Source organism: Clupea harengus, chromosome 8, assembly GCF_900700415.2.
Source record: "Clupea harengus chromosome 8, Ch_v2.0.2, whole genome shotgun sequence".
Taxonomy (NCBI): Eukaryota; Metazoa; Chordata; class Actinopteri; order Clupeiformes; family Clupeidae; genus Clupea; species Clupea harengus.
The window spans coordinates 29,557,405-29,576,074 of record NC_045159.1 but is presented as its reverse complement, the minus strand read 5'-3'; the positions used below and the strand labels follow the sequence as shown (position 1 = coordinate 29,576,074).

The 18,670-nt window shown below is 40.6% G+C and overlaps 1 protein-coding gene across 2 annotated transcripts in view; it reads right to left on the bottom strand.

Annotated features, from left to right (window-relative positions):
* The window catches only part of ttc3 (tetratricopeptide repeat domain 3), a 32,928-nt gene that overhangs the window by 1,247 nt on the left and 13,011 nt on the right, over positions 1-18,670 (bottom strand). Inside the window, exons 15-45 of one of the 2 annotated variants that reach the window (XM_031572667.2) lie at positions 17,769-17,805; positions 17,436-17,493; positions 16,651-16,738; positions 16,286-16,435; positions 15,926-16,006; positions 14,987-15,096; positions 14,709-14,835; positions 14,454-14,576; positions 11,860-11,955; positions 11,678-11,770; positions 11,469-11,530; positions 11,197-11,321; positions 10,787-11,101; positions 10,382-10,657; positions 8,172-8,218; positions 8,002-8,049; positions 7,626-7,708; positions 7,396-7,545; positions 6,585-7,296; positions 6,439-6,507; positions 6,185-6,334; positions 5,945-6,084; positions 5,036-5,104; positions 4,720-4,920; positions 3,577-3,661; positions 2,649-2,750; positions 2,083-2,288; positions 1,856-1,988; positions 1,387-1,554; positions 425-586; positions 193-285 (exon numbers count right to left, since the gene is read on the bottom strand). In XM_031572667.2, coding sequence (XP_031428527.1) covers positions 193-285; positions 425-586; positions 1,387-1,554; positions 1,856-1,988; positions 2,083-2,288; positions 2,649-2,750; positions 3,577-3,661; positions 4,720-4,920; positions 5,036-5,104; positions 5,945-6,084; positions 6,185-6,334; positions 6,439-6,507; positions 6,585-7,296; positions 7,396-7,545; positions 7,626-7,708; positions 8,002-8,049; positions 8,172-8,218; positions 10,382-10,657; positions 10,787-11,101; positions 11,197-11,321; positions 11,469-11,530; positions 11,678-11,770; positions 11,860-11,955; positions 14,454-14,576; positions 14,709-14,835; positions 14,987-15,096; positions 15,926-16,006; positions 16,286-16,435; positions 16,651-16,738; positions 17,436-17,493; positions 17,769-17,805 — 4,359 coding nt within the window. The remainder of the gene's footprint in view (positions 1-192; positions 286-424; positions 587-1,386; positions 1,555-1,855; positions 1,989-2,082; positions 2,289-2,648; positions 2,751-3,576; positions 3,662-4,719; positions 4,921-5,035; positions 5,105-5,944; positions 6,085-6,184; positions 6,335-6,438; positions 6,508-6,584; positions 7,297-7,395; positions 7,546-7,625; positions 7,709-8,001; positions 8,050-8,171; positions 8,219-10,381; positions 10,658-10,786; positions 11,102-11,196; positions 11,322-11,468; positions 11,531-11,677; positions 11,771-11,859; positions 11,956-14,453; positions 14,577-14,708; positions 14,836-14,986; positions 15,097-15,925; positions 16,007-16,285; positions 16,436-16,650; positions 16,739-17,435; positions 17,494-17,768; positions 17,806-18,670) is intronic. The other variant, XM_031572668.2, reaches the window with a different exon arrangement.

Genomic DNA, 18,670 nt, shown 5'->3' with positions numbered 1-18,670 from the left:
TACCAATGTATACATTTAAAGTGTGTCGCCAGTATCTTGTACCAATGTATACATTTAAAGTGTGTCGCCAGTAACTTGTATACATTTAAAGTGTGTCGCCAGTAACTTGTACCAATGTATACATTTAAAGTGTGTCGCCTCTGTGCTGAATGTGTGTATAATATCTTTGAACTTGAACTGAGATTGCCATACCTCACGATGAAAGCCATGTCGACACTCGAGCACACACAGAGCCTCAGGGGTCACATCTTCATGGCAGATTATGCAAGGGTCCTCCATATTCAACTGGGAAGTGATTTTGCATTGTACATTATGCATTTAAAAAAAAAAAGCACACAAAATGCTCGACAGTTTCCCTGATTTCAGCTTTAAGAGGAAACACAGGAGGGATAAATACTTAAGTTTTGTTGAAAAGCAAACGTACCATTCTTTGGGTGCTATTTGGTCTTTGCGCAGCTTCACTTTTCCAGACAGGAGGATGTGTTTCAGCCGACTTGAGAGGTGAGTATGATCTTGATGCCATGTGACTCATCTCTGACTGGGCACTGAAAAGGCCCGACTGACTTTCGGTGGAATGCATTTGGTCCTGAACAAAAACAAGTTCTGAGTGACATTTCTGATAATTTCTATGGACATACACATCTAATAACACTGAGACAACTGGACAACTGTGTGTGAGTTCACACTGGGGCTTGATGAATAGATCAGTCATTATCATATCAAGTCATGGCAGATGCTAAATACGGCCATTTAGGATGATTAATAAGCGTGGTCACGTCACCATTATTGTAAACAAAGCTATGCTCATGTTAGATACCATAGCCATAGAAGTTTCCATTACACATAAAGTATGGGCGCATTCACCACAATTAGAATAGAATAGAATATATTTATTTGTCATTGCACAAGTACAACGAAATTGAGGTAGCAGCTCTCAGACACAAAAACAATAAAAATATAGATTGAACATATATATATATATATATATACATATTTACACTATAAAAACACAAGACATATAACACAACAGAGAGACAAATACAGGTCAGTTTTGTGCCTTGTTAAGTGCTATGATGGCTCTGGGATAGAAGCTGTTTCTCAGCCTGTCTGTTTTTGCTATGATGGTCCTAAAGCGTCTCCCTGAGGGCAACAGTTCAAATAGGTGGTAACCAGGGTGTGTTGAGTCTCTGAGGATACTGTGGGCTTTTCTTACCATGAGACATGATGATAAAGACCACAAGAGTGCATGGCTTCTGCCGTGACATGTGTTTGAAATGGTAATGCTAGTTTTGTGGCAGAGGATTCAAGTGTTACCATGATGTGCCCTTTGCAATGGAAAGGTTATGTATGTAAAGTGGGCTCTGTAATCATACTGCTGTAACATACCGTTCTGAAAGTGGTAGACCTTGAAGCTGATAGATTGCTCCACACATGGGACGGAGGAGGCTGTCCTGTGGTCCTGAAGGGTGAATATGGCCTTGATGCTATCTGACCACCAATCTCAGCCTGGACCTCCAGACCACTGGCCTGACCTCTGCTGGAGTTCATTTGGCCCTGAACAGTCAGTCACACACACACACACACACACATCTCAGAGTGATAACATGCCACAATACAGACATATTCATTCAAAGACCCCAACACCCATCTCTCCTCCTGAACACAGTCAGTCACATCTCAGAGTGATAACATGCCACAATACAGACATATTTATTCAAAGACCCCAACACCTAACTCCGACTACTTCCGTGTGTCCTCCCAGAATTGGCACCCCTCAGAAGAGCTACTGTAACACACGTTACTAGACTCACTCCTCATCAAGCTCACCCGATTAGTCTCACTCATCATCTCTTACCTTGATACGTTCATCTTCTGATGAATCCAAAATGTGCTGGGATATTCTTTGTATTGTCTCCTCGTAAGGCAGTGACAAAAGATGGCCTCCATTTGCAGAGACCAATTCATGAGTAAACTTGATGAGGGTTTCTCTGAAACAAGAGACATTGAATTTGAAAGAGATACTGAATTGGAGTGTGGGACAGAAATATAAAACATAGACACTGTCCCTTTCTAAGGACTCACCGATCAAAACGAGGAAACACAGTGATCAGGTGGTCTATGATCTTCTCAAAAACACTCTTTGCCTTCGTTCCGTGGGCAGGCATGTCAGCAGACATGTCGAGCAGCTGGAGAAAGTTCTGATTTGGGAACGTAACTGGCATCTGGGCACTATGGTGTGAGTATATTGGTCTTGGCCCCTGATTTGTAGGTAGCTGTGGGTCCAAAATCTGTGAGCAGGACATACCAACAATAGTCATACAGAAACAAATGTGCTCAGAAGCTTTGGGCACGGGTCAGCTTTTCTGTTCAATCCTACAGAATGCGTAAATATCCACAGTTGGGTGTGACTGACCCAAGAGCAGGAACAGATCAGCGTTGGACCAGAGTTGGCTTGGAATATGAACACATTTTAATGACAAGAGAAAGACCTAGTGTCAACGTTTACGTAGGTAAACATGTTAGAGGAAGGCAGTGTTTCCTGTAAGCTCTAAAGTAAAACTCTTTTCTCGTTTTTCCCCCATTAAAACAAGCAATCCAATGGACTATTGTAATAAACAACACTACGAGTTCCTCCCCCTTTGACTCACCGGCTGAGGAGGTGTTGGGGGACATGGAGGCACAGACACGTGTGGAAGTCTGCACAGTGCAGTCCCATCCTTAATCAGGTCCATCTGCTGTCTGAACAGAGCCTGGAGCATACGGAGCAAAGGCAAACCATTTATGAAAGAATGCCATGTAGGCTGGAACCTTAACCTTATCCAGATGCCCAAAGTCATTGACCTGGGTCCCGTCTCAGGCCAGCATTAAAATAAATGTCTCACATTCATCAAAAGTTTGATCTTCTGGTCTTCTGATTTTGCGACCTTGAAAACCTAACTCGGCTAACTTATAAAATGTTGTGGGCGACATGATAAAGGCACATATTGTGCTTAATATACATTGGACAGTGTAATTCTCACATAATGGGGCTTTAAGGGTGTTCCAAAATGTTTCTATTTTAGACCATAACCAATTGAGAGGATCTAAATTAAAAGTTGAATCAATATGACTAATGCAATGAGCAATGCTTGTATCGACTGGAACACATTCAGTTCAATCCATATGTAGTTGTTTCTACGTAAATAAAACATTAACAAATTGATATCTATCTATGGCCAAATGAGCTATTCTAAATTGTCATACATCTACAATGAGCAAATTGAAATGTATAGAAAACTGGCAGTGTATGGCCAATGTATGTGTAATTCAGTGGATGAGCCGAACTGAAAGTACTTTAAAGTAAACTTATGCTGCTGTACCTGTATCTGTATGTTTATAACTATATCTATATGTATATCTATATGTCTTGTCTTATCTGTTGTTGTGCGTGTGCACTTTATATGTTTCACCGTGGGAGAGTGGGAAATGTTTTTTCAATTCCTTTGTCTGTCTTAACATGCAAAGTAATTGACAATAAAGCTACTTTGACTTTGACTTTGAAATGTCACTTGCAAGCACACAAAGGAAGAAACCCACCTGGGTGCGGGAGATCTTTTGCTCCGCATCATGGACACAAGCCCGCCATGAATCGATAAGTCCTTCAAGACCTGAAGAAGGGTACCTTAGGGCAAAACACAAGGGCCATCAAATCCAAATTCATGACATGTTTTTGACTGTTCTTGTAGTGAACGAACGGAGCACAGCACCTCAAGGTGAAGCAGAGGCGGGCGAACATCACATTTTGTGTCAAACTCAGGAAATCGGCACCAGAGACCCTCGACATGCTTTAGAATGTTTAAACCAATGAAGCAATGAGTCGGATGAGGCGTTCTGACTGCCATTCCCCTTTCAGGAAATTGGAGCGTTGGATCGCAGGATCACCATCAATGAAATTGCTGACACTGCTAATGTGTCATTTGGAACAGTTCAGGTAATCCTAATGTGATGTCATTTGAACACGCACTGTGTCACTGCCGAGTGTGTGCCCAGGGCTCCTGGTCAGATCAAGGATCATCACCAGTGATGAGAGTTGGGTTCACAGCTATGACCCAGAGACCAAACAACAGTCTTCGCAGTTGAAGAGCCCGCAGTCTCCAAGACTTGAAGACGCCACGTCCGGTCAGGAGCTCAACCAAGAGCATGCTAGTGGTTTTGTTTGACATTTGTGGGGTTGTGCACTCTGGATTCGTTCCCCAGGCTCAGACTGTCAACGGCGAGTTTGACTGTGACCGTCTCTAAGGCGTCTGAGGGAGACGACCTGAACTGTGATTGCAGTGATGGCAGTTGTGTGCTCACAGCGTGTTGAAAACGCATACGGTACATTTTTTGGCCATAACCACACAATTTCCGCTCATCACCTGCCCTACCTCCTGGATTTGGCATCCTCCTCCTTCCCAAAATGAAATTCAATCTGAAGGGAGACGCCATTTTGACTCAGTGGCAGAGATCCAGCATGAATTGCAGATGCTTGACGCTCTTACAGAACCGGACTTGAAGGGGGCGTTCCAAGCTTGGCAGGAGTGGTGTATTCACTGCAGAAGTCGACTTCTTTGAAGAAGATGGCGGCCAAATATAAATCAGGAATGTTTTTTTGCTTTTTACAGGAGCAGTCCCGGAACTTTTTGATTGCACCTCGTACTTACATGGACGCTAACCTCCATGAACTTTCTGGAACCTTACCTGGAAGAGAGTTCAGTGATGCGCCTGAGAATGGCTTTACTCCGGAATACACATCTTTTCAGTCCTCTGAGACCTTGGGCTTGGCGGCTCTCAAGTATCAAAATCCCAGCAAATTGAGACCGTTTGGTTTGGCTTGTAGACGAGTGCTTGTGCCTGTCCATTTCACCCTTCAAACTGGCCTTCTCAGCAGCCAACTGGTTGCTGTGAAATGATTGCACAATATTCAACTCTAATTCTTACCATTTCAGTAGTCTTCAATTACTAAGCTATGTTTAATGTGTTTGTAAACATTTCCAGATCAGGGAAAAGCACTAACCTTATTGTACTGAAACAAGTACACTTTGTCTCATACTTCTTATTCTTCTTCATGATTACCTTTGCCAAACTAAAACAGAAACAGATATTATTTTACTGGGTGAAAATGCGTCAAGCACACTTCCAAGGAACTTGCAGAACATTGAGCCCATTGCGCGCAATAGAGGACAATAGAGGACTACCGTCCGGTAGTGACAATGCTAACAGGTTAGAGTGGAGGCATTTAGTGAGTACTGCTTTTACATTAATTGGCTAGCACATCAATGCTTTATTTGTTTTACCTACTGCTATATTTTCTCACTTCTTCATAATACAAACTATTTGCCTTTTACCCTTACTCCGTCTCCACACTTTAAATAATTAAATATTACATTAAATATACCCACATTATGCGTTATGTCAACCCCATATGTTGACGTTGAGCCTTCTGCCGTAAAACTTTTGTGTCTGAGCATGCGCGATGTGCGGGACTACCATCCGGTAGAGGACTACCATCCGGTAGCGACAAGCATGCTCTAAGCTGTTAGCATGCTCTAAACTGTTAACATACTCTAACCTGTTAGCATGCTCTAAGCTGTTAACATACTCTAACCTGTTAGCATGCTCTAAGCTGTTAGCATGCTCTAAGCTGTTAACATGCTCTAAGCTGTTAACATGCTCTAACCTGTTAGTATGCTCTAAGCTGTTAGCATGCTCTAATCTGTTAGTATGCTCTAAACTGTTAACATGCTCTAAGCTGTTAGCATGCACTGAAATGAAAATCAACTGGTAACGCAGCCGCAAAGCACAGGCAACGCAACCAGTGTGAAACAGGCTTCATTCTAAACACAAGTATGAGCTTGTTACTCCACAATGACTTTTGCTTGCTTTGTAGTAATGGGAGAAGGCAGGTGACAGAAACATAACAAACCTGTCATTTGTTGCTGACGAACTGTAGATTTTTGCCTTTAACATTTTCAGTGTTTCCTGGTTTTCCTTTTTCTCTGGCTGATACATTTTCATCTCTTTGTCAAACCTTTGCTGAAGCAAACAAAGTTCTTTATTGATGACCTGAAAGATAAAAACACACAGTTATGACAGGACAATAATGAGCATATGAGCACAAAGTGATAAGGATCAAAATGATTATACACAACTGATCAAGAATTACCTCGGTTTTCTGATCAATTTCATCATAAACATCTCCACGTTGAGCCAAGTCAGCTTTTCTCCTCTGAACATCGGATTCAAGGTCTTTTTTCAGTCGTGGCATTCTGATTTTAAACTCCATATGTTTTTTCTCATTTATTGCCATTTCACCCTGACACAAATAAATAGTTGAGCACTCAGGATAAGGAATTCACATCATGGAGGTACACTCAAATGATAGGTGAAAGGAAACACTGTAAGTGTCTTAATACTCACTTTCCCATATTCAAAGCGGTCATATGCCTCAGTATTAACTGCAACATCGGCTCCAATTGTAGAAAATGCCTAAAAATATCACAGGAGACTTTTAACCATTGCAATCATTTTGAGGAAACCTACAGCCCAACTGAAATTGCACCTACCTGTTCATTGCGAGCGGCCCCTCCATGGCAGAAGCTCACGGTATTACTTCCATCACCCCTCTCATTAAGAGAAGCAAGCACTTCTGGTTTCCAGTCCTGTTCAGCATTTGGTGAAACACATGCACCGGTCTGCTTATTCAAACAGAAAGAAATAGCAGTACCATATTTTTCAAAATGTCTTCCAGGGACAAAGGTTTCAACAGGAGGGTGAGAGGACTTTGATGTTTGATGAGAACATGGATCCTGAGGAAAGGGCACGTGTCGGCATTCGTGAATAGGTCTTTTGAGTGCACAGCTGGAATCCCGGTTATGCTTCATGAGGTGGCCGGACACATTTTCAGAAGCTGCAATGTTTCTCGTCCCAGAAATTGTTTTAGTATCCTCGATTCCTGAAGCTTCACAAGTTGGGTGAAACTCTTCCGCTAACGGGTTCAGAGTGGTTTCATTGACATCAGAAAGATCTTCAACATGGCAGCCACATGAGCGATCCATCTGTTCCAGAGCCACATCCTGCAGCGCTCCCACGTGTTTAATTAAGGCAATGACATCATCCTTCATGAGAAACCGTAAAGACTCCAAGAGGAAAGCTTTTAGTCCTCCGGACTCTTCAATTTTATCCTGTGCGTCACGAGGGAAGTTTTCCAACTCTCCCACAAGTAATGGATGATCCGATTTCAAAGGTCCATGTTCCTCTAGAACCTGAGCAAAATAACTGAACAAATGGGGAAAACACATGGGTGAAATGCTTACTTCCCTTAGTCAACAAGATATTTAAACAACTAGTCAAAATAAGTACATTCACACTACTTACTCATACAAATTCTCTCTTGTTGGGTCTGAAATATTGTTTCCATTTCTCCTGATGTGACTAGCGTCACCAACACATTCCTCTTCAAATTCTGCAAGTTGGTCTCGTAGGTAATCAGGAATAGTGAACGAATCCATGGTGTCAAGAAGCATGCTGTAACAAGACAAAAGGTTAAAGCCTCTGCAATTAGACACGACTAAGGGGGCGTACCAATGAACATGAGGAAAACTCACAATGAATCCTCTTCATAAAGATAGTCGTCTTCCCTTTCTTCTCTTAAGTGTCCGGTGCTCATGCCAGACGAGACAAGAACAGACTGCAAAACCAAGGGGAAATGGAATTCAATATACATTTACATTTACATTTAGCAGACGCTTTTATCCAAAGCGACTTACAAGGATGTATACACATTTTACATTTACACTGATGGCACACTGCACATCAGGAGCAATTAGGGGTTCAGTGTCTTGCTCAAGGACGCTTCGACAGGGAATCGAACTATTAAATTACTAAACGACTTTTCTACCTCCTGTACCACTGTCGCCCCATATATAATATAATGCCAAAAGAAACATACATGTTGGGCAGAATGACACTGAAGGCACTGACCTTTGACTCTTTGAGTTTCTTTCTTTTGCTCTTCTTAGGGTGCTGATTCTGAAAGAAACGGTATGTTGTACAACTTGTGATCTGGCAAACTGAACTTTGGTCACAGGTTAAGAATACAACAATGCACTGACATCTCAAGGTCATTGAAGGTCAATGAAGGCAATACATACAGCTGGGTTTTCATGCTCCGTCTTCCTGATCACCAAATAACTACAATCTGTCAAATGAAGAGAGATGAATATGCATCACTAGTCATGAACACGACTTTTTCTCTCAATTATCAAGTAGATTAAGGTCTGTTTGCAGGAAACTGTTATGGACACCACATTAAAAAAAAAAAAGAGTATACCTGTGAAAAGAAGTTTAACATCTGTTAATGTAATTAAGGTTTTCAGATATCAGTAAGAAATGTTTGAGTAATACTAGAACGAACAGCGGCACTAAATGTTGGGCTTCGATGGTCCAGAGCATGGCACCACATCTGATCTTCGATACGCCAGAGTGGTACGTGACACTCCATGGATTACGACCCTTCACTGGCTTCCTATGGCTGTGCTCACATTCAATTCAGGGCAATGCTGGCCTACACACCAGCCAGCAAATCAGCACCTATCTATCCCTCTATCCCTTTATCTATGGGCCAGCCTCAAGCAGATGGGTCCCCCCCTCTGAGCTGGGTCCGGCTCCAGGTTTCTTCCTGTTGAAAGGGAGGTTTTCCTTGCCACCGTTACTTGTTCTAGGCAGTTCAGGCCTTAGCCTCTGTAAAGCGCTTTGAGACAATGTCCACTGTTAATGGCACTACATAAATGAATACAATTGAACCCAACTGAATTATCCAAATTTCATTATTCAGGTCTATTCTACTTTAAACCAATATAGAATTTTAAAAACTGATTCTGATTCCAATATTCGAGGACTTAAAAAAATCTGTTGATGATATTCACACATAACAAATATTTCCCCCCTAAGATTTAGCATTGCGATAGATTTCTGAGTTCTTTATAGGCAATACATGATATAGCAAGTACATGTATTGTTTTGTTGTCATAGTTATGACCTCACACCTAGTCGTTGTGATCAGTTTCTCCCAATGAATTCTGTAAAAGCTACAAGAAAACATTTGTTCAACCCCCATTTGTTGCTGGTTAAAAACATGCCATCTTAAACTTTACAGTATATCGGGTAATCACTGCTGTTGATGCACGCGTGAGAATGAGGAGGAGGGGGGGGGGGGGGGCAGAGGGGGTCTCAGCGTTCACTGTTATCCGTTTGTTTCCATGAGCCATCTATTTCACAGGTGCTATCTGAGGGATAATAACTTGCACTTCACTGTAACTACTGATATATTAACCATAACGTTGTTTACTTTCTAGGACTGCCTTGCTGTTTCATAAATAAACAATTTCATAAATAAACAATCATCACTCAACTAATGTTAACAGCACTTTGGCTGAGGTGACTGGCAACACTAGCTTTAATGTCACTGCAGGGAAAACCAAGCATGGCTGACATGAACGTTGTCAGGCTTGTTTAGACTGAAGACAAATGATGAAATATCATAATATATATCATAATAAATATCTTCCAAGTGAAAGTTACCTGAAGACACAAATCTGACTGAAGCACCAAAGGCACCCATTGGGTTTCTGTCATCTTTTTATTATAAAACTTCATCTTCTTCTTCTGGCTGGGAATCTATGGCAAACCCTAGAACCCTACAGTAAAACGCTCTTAAACCCTAGAACCCTACAGTAAAAAGCTTTAAACCCTAGAACCCTACAGTAAAAAGCTCTGAAATTTGGCATGTTGACCAGGGATTCCTGATTCTCCTTTTCACTAAATCTAACATCTGCTCCTCGACTACTGATGACCTTCAAAACAAATCAGATGGATTTCTGATTTCTGATACACACAAGCATTTGACTGGTATGGTGGTACAGCGAAATAATTAGCGGAAATAATTAGCGGTGAAGCTGCCAAAATGGAAGTCATATTTCAGCACTTGAAGCTTTGATTTATCAACAACAAACATGGTAGATTGCCTTAGATTGCTAAGTTTCTTTTTAAACAATTCTATTAACATGCATTTACATATTATACATTTTTTTCGTCTTAATTACTTTTAATCGATTTGGTGTCATGTATATTAATTGAACTGCTTGTATTACTGCTTTGATGTACTTAATTTAAACTGTTAAAAGTATTTTATTTGCATTTCATTTTGTGATGTACCGTTTTACTGCTTTAATGTACTTGTCTGTTGTTCATTCTTCCGTATTATTATTATTATTGATTGTTTTAAATTTAAATTTGTATTTTAAATTGATTATGTTTTATATTTATTTTGTGTTATGTTTTTCTAATGTTTTGTAAAACTCACCTGTTGCAAAATACTCATCCAAGACCGTATGGCAGGAGGGGAATTCATCTCTGTGCTCCTCCAGCGTCCAGATAAACAAACGCATCTCTTGTGACGAGGCTTGTCTCAGGTACTGTGTAATAGTTAATCCAGCACTGCTGAACAGATCTGGCATGGTGGTCCCAAGCCTTTCAATAAGGGCGTGCTGCAATGGGGGAAACGTGAGCAAAAGTCCAAGGTCCAATTGCTCTAAGGGTTCTGCATAACGTTCAATGAACGTCTCTGCTGCTTTAAGACCTGCGGAAAAAAAACAAAGAGCAATCAGCTAAGGAGGTTAAGGCATCAGCATTTTCAGAAAGAAAGAAACACCTTTGCTTATAAATGGACAAGAAAAAGAGCACATGCATTGTAGCACATATATTTCACCTTGCTCATTCAGATCCTGGGCCCACGCAAAGAGTCTTCGCTGCAGGCCAACACAGTCACTGAGCGCCTGGAGGAAGACTCTGGCCCACACTCTGCTCTTCCTCTGCAGCAGCAGATCCACCACATTCTCGAGCACCCTTGGCTCCTCCCCATTGAGTAGAAGATACTCAAGGCCTTTGGCCAAATCCCTCTCAATCCATGACTTCAGCGACGTCATAAAAGCAGACACACCGAGGGTTTCGTCTCCAAAACAATCTCTCATTTCACCAATTTGGCGCAAGACATGATCTTCATCAAGCCACGCTTGGACTGTTCCTGGGAGAAAAAAAATAAAACAAGAAAATCAGGGTAACTCAAGAGAAAAATGAATCTTTATAATAATCTTTTATTTCATCTGAGTTCATCAGTACTTTTCTTGCCACTTTCTCCAATGCTGGTATTCTCTTCCAAACTTAAGTGATCCTGGACTGAAACATCGGCCAACTGTCTGCTGTGCTTCAGTTTTGGTTCTTCTTTGATTTTCATGGCCTTAGGACTAGGAAAAAAAAATAATAATAATACTGACCATGACAAAAGAGTACACAATCGTCTCAGATGATTTTCTCTGACAAAGGGAATTTGTTCAAAACAAATCTCATATGAGTAAGGCAAAAGTCAAATAGTGTGACTAAAAAGAACTTACCGTGTGGATCGCTGCTTTATTCTTGGTCTGTGTGTAGTCTGTTTTGGGATGGATGATTCAAACTGCAGGGAATAGATATTACAAAGTAAGAGATACTACAAAATAAAACATATAATGCATTATCTTTACTAAACCACTTGGCAATTGTAGAACCGTACCTCACATTTAATACGTCCAGTAGACCCAACAATTACAATGTAGAACCTTACCTCACATTTAATACGTCCAGTAGCCCCAACAATTACAATGTGACAGATCGTGCCAGCGCAGTCAGGGGTGAAGCAAGTTTTTTGTAGGAAATCCTATAAAATATTTTAGGTTAATTTAATGTTGCCAGAACAAAAAAAAACAAAAAAAAAATCACAAACAGCATTTTAGAAAAATCTATTGCCTTATCTCTTTTGACAGTGACAGTCTTGAACTTCTTCCAACAGCTGGTGTGGAATTCCACAACACATCTCTGACTGCATACCATACGATGAAATCCCTGTGAAAACAAAGAAATGCTTAGAACGACAAATGGCAAGATGGCAGCTTGTTTACATAAGTCCTCAAAGTTACACAATGATCCACAGTGCTTTTTTTAAACCATCACTTGATTTTCGTCTTACCTCAAAAGGTAAGGTTACACCGCATTAGACAAATTGTTGGGTAAAAGAACTCACCCATGTATTCTTAATTTTGGCAATTCAAAAACAAGTGACCAATGAAAATGCGGGATACCATCTCAATATGTGGTCACCCTAGTGACAATCCATTTAGATTGGAGCCTCGTTTCGTAAGCCTGAAAAAGCCACCCAGAGATATTACCAAAACGGCTGCCAAGTCATGAGACTATACTATAAGGTTTGGATATGGAAGCAAAATCTTGGAAAAAAAATGATTGAAACAGTTGAATCATTTCCTAGATGCTAACTGTGCCTTGGACACTTTCCAATCTGGTTTTCGCTCCAATCATAGCACAGCAACGGCATTAGTTAAGGTTGTAAATGACCTCAGGATTAATGCTGACTCCAAAAAACTATCGGTCCTGGCCCTTCTGGATCTGAGCGCAGCCTTTGACACTGTCGATCATGATATCCTTATTGATCACTGTCCATCATGATATCCTTTTTGATAAGACTTGAACATTGGGTTGGCCTCGCTGGCCATCTAACTGGCCGGGAATACTTTGTCGCCCTTGAAGCTCAACCACAGCTCAAAAAACATTTGTATGACCTGTGGGGTCCCTCAAGGATCCATTTTAGGGCCCTTACTGTTCAGTCTATACATGTTACCCCTTGGTAGTGTCATTAGGAGGCACAACATCAACTATCATAGCTATGCAGATGATACCCAGCTCTATATTTCTGTAACACCTAACAACTAACAGCTCTATTGATTGTTTGGTAAATTGCATTGCTGATATAAATGTATGGATGTCACAAAACTTTCTCCAGCTCAACCAAGATAATACAGAGGTATTAGTCGTTGGTGAAAAAGCCGAAAGAGAGAAACTATCTGCACATTTAAAAACACTAGCACTTAACACCAAGCCAGAAACCCAGGTGTCATATTTGACTCAGATCTCAATTTTGAAACCCATATCAAAAACATAATTAAAACATCTTTTTATCACGTGTTATCAAACATTGCTAAGGTGCAACCGTTTCTCTCGGCAGACACTGAAAGACTGAGGCACGCTTTTTATCACGAGCAGGCTAGACTACTGTAACTCGCTTTTGTCAGGTCTACCAAAAAAAGCCATTAGTCAACTACAAACAATACAGAATGCAGCAGCACAAGTCCACACTAAAACAAGATGGAGGGTGCACATCACACCAGCATTAAAATCACTGCACTGGTTACCTGTTAGTTTCAGAATAGATTTCAATATTCTCTTACTAGTCTATAAATCACTCCATAGTCATGCACCTGAATATATGTCAGACATGCTCTCAAGGTACACACCCAGTAGATCCCTGAGGTCCTCTGGCACAGAACTCCTAACAGTTCCAAAAGCCAGGACAAAGAGACATGAAGAAGCAGCTTTTAGTTTCTATGCCCCCAGCCTTTGGAATACTCTAAGAATGGCTGAAACGGTGGAAACCTTTAAACGTGCACTTAAGACATACCTCTTTAAAAGTGTTTGTAACCCCCCCCCCCCCCATTTTCCTTCTGTGAGGCACATTGTGTTACCTCCTGGTAAGAAATGCGCAGTACAAATAAAGTTTGATTTGATACACAACAGTTAGGTCCGGTTGAACAGTTTATTCATTTCTGATTGGACGAGAGGCACTCCTCACTCCTCACTGCCAGTACTCACTCCATGTTTGACATACTTTAACCCTTGAATTGCACAACGCCAACATTCCATTCATTTAGGCATCGATTTTACAACGTTCTATTTGACAGTTTTCGACTGAGGACAGGAAGCACATGGAGCAGGGTGAGTGCACAAATGAACATGGCCGTGAACGAGGGTGAGTGCACAAATGAACATGGCCGTGAACAAGGGTGAGTGCACAAATGAACATGGCCCGTGAACAAGGGTGAGTGCACAAATGAACATGGCCGTGAACGAGGGTGAGTGCACAAATGAACATGGCCCGTGAACAAGGGGGAGTGCACAAATGAACATGGCCGTGAACAAGGGTGAGTGCACAAATGAACATGCCCGTGAACAAGGGTGAGTGCACAAATGAACATGGCCCGTGAACAAGGGTGAGTGCACAAATTAATGTGCAAATAGCCTTTCTGACTCATGGTGCTATTTTTAATTAACATGTCGTCAGTGCCAATAATGTCCTCTTGTTTGGACCATGCCATCAATATGAAAAACAGCTTTCTTCTTATGGCTTGTATGACTGAAGTACTTGCCCCTAGTTACTGCCCTGGCACTGAAGTATTTGCCCCTAGTAACTGCCCTGGCCTAGGCCAAAATGGTTGCTGGGTGGAGAGACTGGGCTATTGTATCATGTATTGGAATATGTAAGAATAAAGTACCTTAAAACCTGGGTCTGTGTAGTAAATGTCTCTTTTTGAATGGTCCTGAAACATCGTGTGCCTGCATACTGCATCTGGTAGAGGTGGGAATCTGCAAATTTCAATGCACTCCTCAAGAAAGTCCTGGAAAAAGTACAGTTGAAATCGGTTCAGAACAATATGCTGTTTACAACTGCATAGAGCAGGTTCATACTACTCTAAAGTAAGACAACAGAGGCATTTACGTTTCACATTTAATTAAAGTTAGTTAAGTACCCTTAAATGCTCTATCTGGGCTTCCTTAATGGGAACATCTGTGGTTGGCCAGGTCAGTACCCCAGGGGTTGTTTTTCTCTCAACCACCAGCAGTGCTTCAGAAAATCGCTTGAGAGCATCTGAAAACCTATGAAGTCAATCATAGCCAAGGGACATTTTGTGTGATTCAGTAAAAAAAATAAAAATAAACTACATACACTCAATCACATTTCAATATGTCTGTGTTATGTTAGCACGTTAAATCAAAACATACAAAAAAAAAAAAAGTTTTCTAATACCTGTTCTCTTTCAGGAATACTCTTCCCATTCCAAAGTACACCAAGCACTCTAACTTTTCATCACAACTGGTCTGGATTTGGACAAACTGCTTCATAGCTTCTGCTAGCCCCTAAAAAGAAAAAGGTTTCAAGTTAAACAGTCATTCACTCAGAAATTAAAAATCAACACCACAACCTATTGTAAAGAATAAAAGAAAACATTTTAGGACAAGGGTAAGAAAAACCACAAGTTCATAACATCCACAAGCAAATCCCATCCAATGGCTTACACAGCATTTGAGTTTTCTGATCATGTTTTGATTGAAAGATGCAGTCACTGTGCAGTAGGGGTGGGAATCTCTTGGCACCTCACGATTCGATTCCGATTCAGAGGTCAACGATTCGATTCTAAACCGATTATCGATTCTAACCCGATTATCGATGCATCGCGATTTTTAAAACATTTGAGTTTGCTACTCAGAGTCTCAAATCACTTCCTACTTTGTGTTTGATAATTAAAGAAGATCAACAGAGGAATTACCTTCTCTATTTTCTTATTAGAGAAAAAGTTTTTCCTTGTCACAATTATGACTTTCTATGAACAATGCAATAATCGATGCAGCTTGCATTTCAACACAAAATGAAAGTGTAAAAAAAAAAATTAAAATTTTTTTTTTTATTAAAAAATCGATTATGAACTTTTCTGAATCGAGACAGAATCATTCTAGAGAGAATCGAGAGAAATCGAAGAATCGATTTTTTTTTCCCACCCCTACTGTGCAGTACCACACTATACAAACATCTGACTGGACATCCTTTCCTTTTTCTTCCAGTAGGAAACATCAAAAAGAAGAGCTCTACAGGATTCTACAGACATTAACCACAGCGCTTCCATACATGAGAGGACTGTTCTAAGGTGATCCATGCTTTTAATGTGTGGAGGAAGATCATGAATCCCACCTGTGGCCGTCCCATTTCTGTGAGAGCTGTGGCATATCCATACATCAGAAGGAGTTTGTCAAGTTCAGATATGCCCAGTTCCTACAAGAAAAACAAAACTGCATCAGAAAAAAACAGCACTGGGGAAGGACCCCACCCCCCCCACACACACACACACACACACACACACACACACACACACACACACCCATCAAACCCTCAAAAGAAAAGAAAAAGCATCCATTATGCATCTGCAAAAAGGTTTAACAGCTGGTAAGATAGCTACTAAGATAGCGAATGCCATATTCTCAATCCATTAATACAGGCAGTGGGTGATGTATGCTCCGTGTTCAGTACTACTATAAAGCCCCTGGGGACTACCTGTGGAGAAGTGGATTCAATGATGTCCAGAGCATGGGAGAAGGCTTGCTTCGCGTCGGCCCAGTTCTGCCCGGTCCAGGCCACGCGAGCCACCTGAACAGCACAGGCTAGTTCTTCCTTCAGATCCGCAGCACTTTTGGCTGTCGGAGTCTGACCCAAAACAATCAAGAATACAAAAATGAGCCGTATAGTATTTCATCAAGCAACATCATGCTCTCTATACAACTTCCTGTTCAAATTCACCCCTCTAGGCTACAATAAGTAATTCAGTATACTATACTCAGTATCCTATATTTCACCAACAATACTATTTATTGAGCCTAACGTCACGGCTGGTCCATGTTCATCGTGTGCAGATACTCTACCTCTTCGAGTGAATTCTGGCTTTTCATTTTCACTTTTTCCCGCGTGGATGATGATGCTGCTCCGTGAGATTTCTTTCCTTTCTCTTCACTGAAAAAAAAATATCTCAAAGTAAGTATGAAACAATAGTATGTAACTTTGAAGTAGCCAGCATATTCTTCGACCAAAATCTAAGAACAAGAACGCCCATTCAAGGATATCTGTAAACTTGAGTCAACCCTCAAATGGTAGGGTTAGATAGGAGACTCTTCAGGTTTGAGTTTAATGATTGAGAAAATGTATTATTGCAACTTTATCCCTCTTGAAAATACAGAGACAAGATCATACAGTAATTCCAGATTATATCAGGGTTATGTAAATAGCTGAGACAGACATATTTCAATACAAATGAATAGGGACAAGAATGAGCTGAATAAAGGAACAAAATTGAAGAATGGACTGTAAAAACGGATGGACTCTCGTGAGGCTGAAACTGCTAGCAGGGATTCATTTCCCAAATGCTCTGTGGTACCGAGACCAAAGTAAAACAGAACTCATTTCAGCCAAGGCTCAATATGAATGTTTGCCCTCTGGAACCAAACTGAGACACCTGGCAGCCATTGGCATGACCCCTGGGTGACCCCTGGGTGACCCCTGAGGCAGGCCAAAAGAAAAGGAAAAAAATGATTTGGCCGATTTTTTTTGTTTTGAAAGATCTCCCAGTAAAATGTAAATGAGTCATCGGTTTCTCTAGTTTCCTTTAACTGATACAGATGGTTTTGTGATCTAAAAACTGTAGGCAAATTACCTTTTCATTTGTTTGGTGTCCTGGTTAGCTTTAGTGTGTATCCCAATGTCAGATTGACCTATTAAATCATCAGAACAAAACCAGACACACCTTTAAATACACATAACATAACACACCTTTAAAAGTTAAGCTTGTTGTCTATCCAGTCAGACACATTAACAGTCCAACAGGTTTTTGTATGCAAGTAAAACCTGACATGCTACAATAAAAGTAAGAACTTCCCACGTAAACACACATTACCTTTGGAAAGTGACATTACCTTAGGTGGGGTAGGGACTTACAATACAAACAATTTTTGCCCTAGATTACAATAAAGGGGATAAATCACAGTACCTGAATATCCTTCACCACTCATAAGGTCCTCGCCTTCCTATTTAGGTACAAAAACAGACATGAGTTCAAACATAGACATGAGTTCAAACATAGACATGAGTTAAGACATAGACATGAGTTCAAACATAGACATGAGTTAAAACATAGACATGAGTTAAAACATCGACATGAGTTCAAACATCGACATGAGTTCAAACATAGACATGAGTTAAAACATAGACATGAGTTCAAACATAGACATGAGTTCATATCGACATGAGTTCAAACATAGACATCAGTGTTTAGGCTCTAATATAAGTGATGATCAGGTTGGGAAAAAAAATGGTTTTGTCCTTAAATATACATTTGACCTTCTCCAATACAGAAAAATACAATAAAATATTTGCATATGCCTGTGTTATTGTGACAGGCTGTCCAGAAAGACTCACAGATTCCCTTAACATACATTTCAATTATAGAAAAATAATTCACACAGTCACATGATCATCCATAGCCAACTGGTGGACGCACATAATATAAGTATAGAGCGATATGCCTGTACATTCACTTAATGTACCAAATTTGTAAACCTGAGTTGTCTTAAGATGACACTAATTAATACTATAGTTCTGCTAAATGTTTTCCTCAATCAGAGCCTCTCCCCTTTGCACTATTTAGCCTTAATGAACGCTCTTGTTGGCATATCTTATATCAATTCATCAAAGATTGGACATATTGAACTAGACGTACTGCATAGTATATTTGTGCATTGCCATTATTCACTAGGTGCAGCTATTTCACAAGATACATAGAGGCCAACTTGCAATAAAAAAAAAATTGTCAATATTTGGCTAAATGGTTTTTCAAGCTATTGCCAAAAAAAGTGTTGAGCCTCCCACACTGCAGAGGGCGCTAGCACGAAG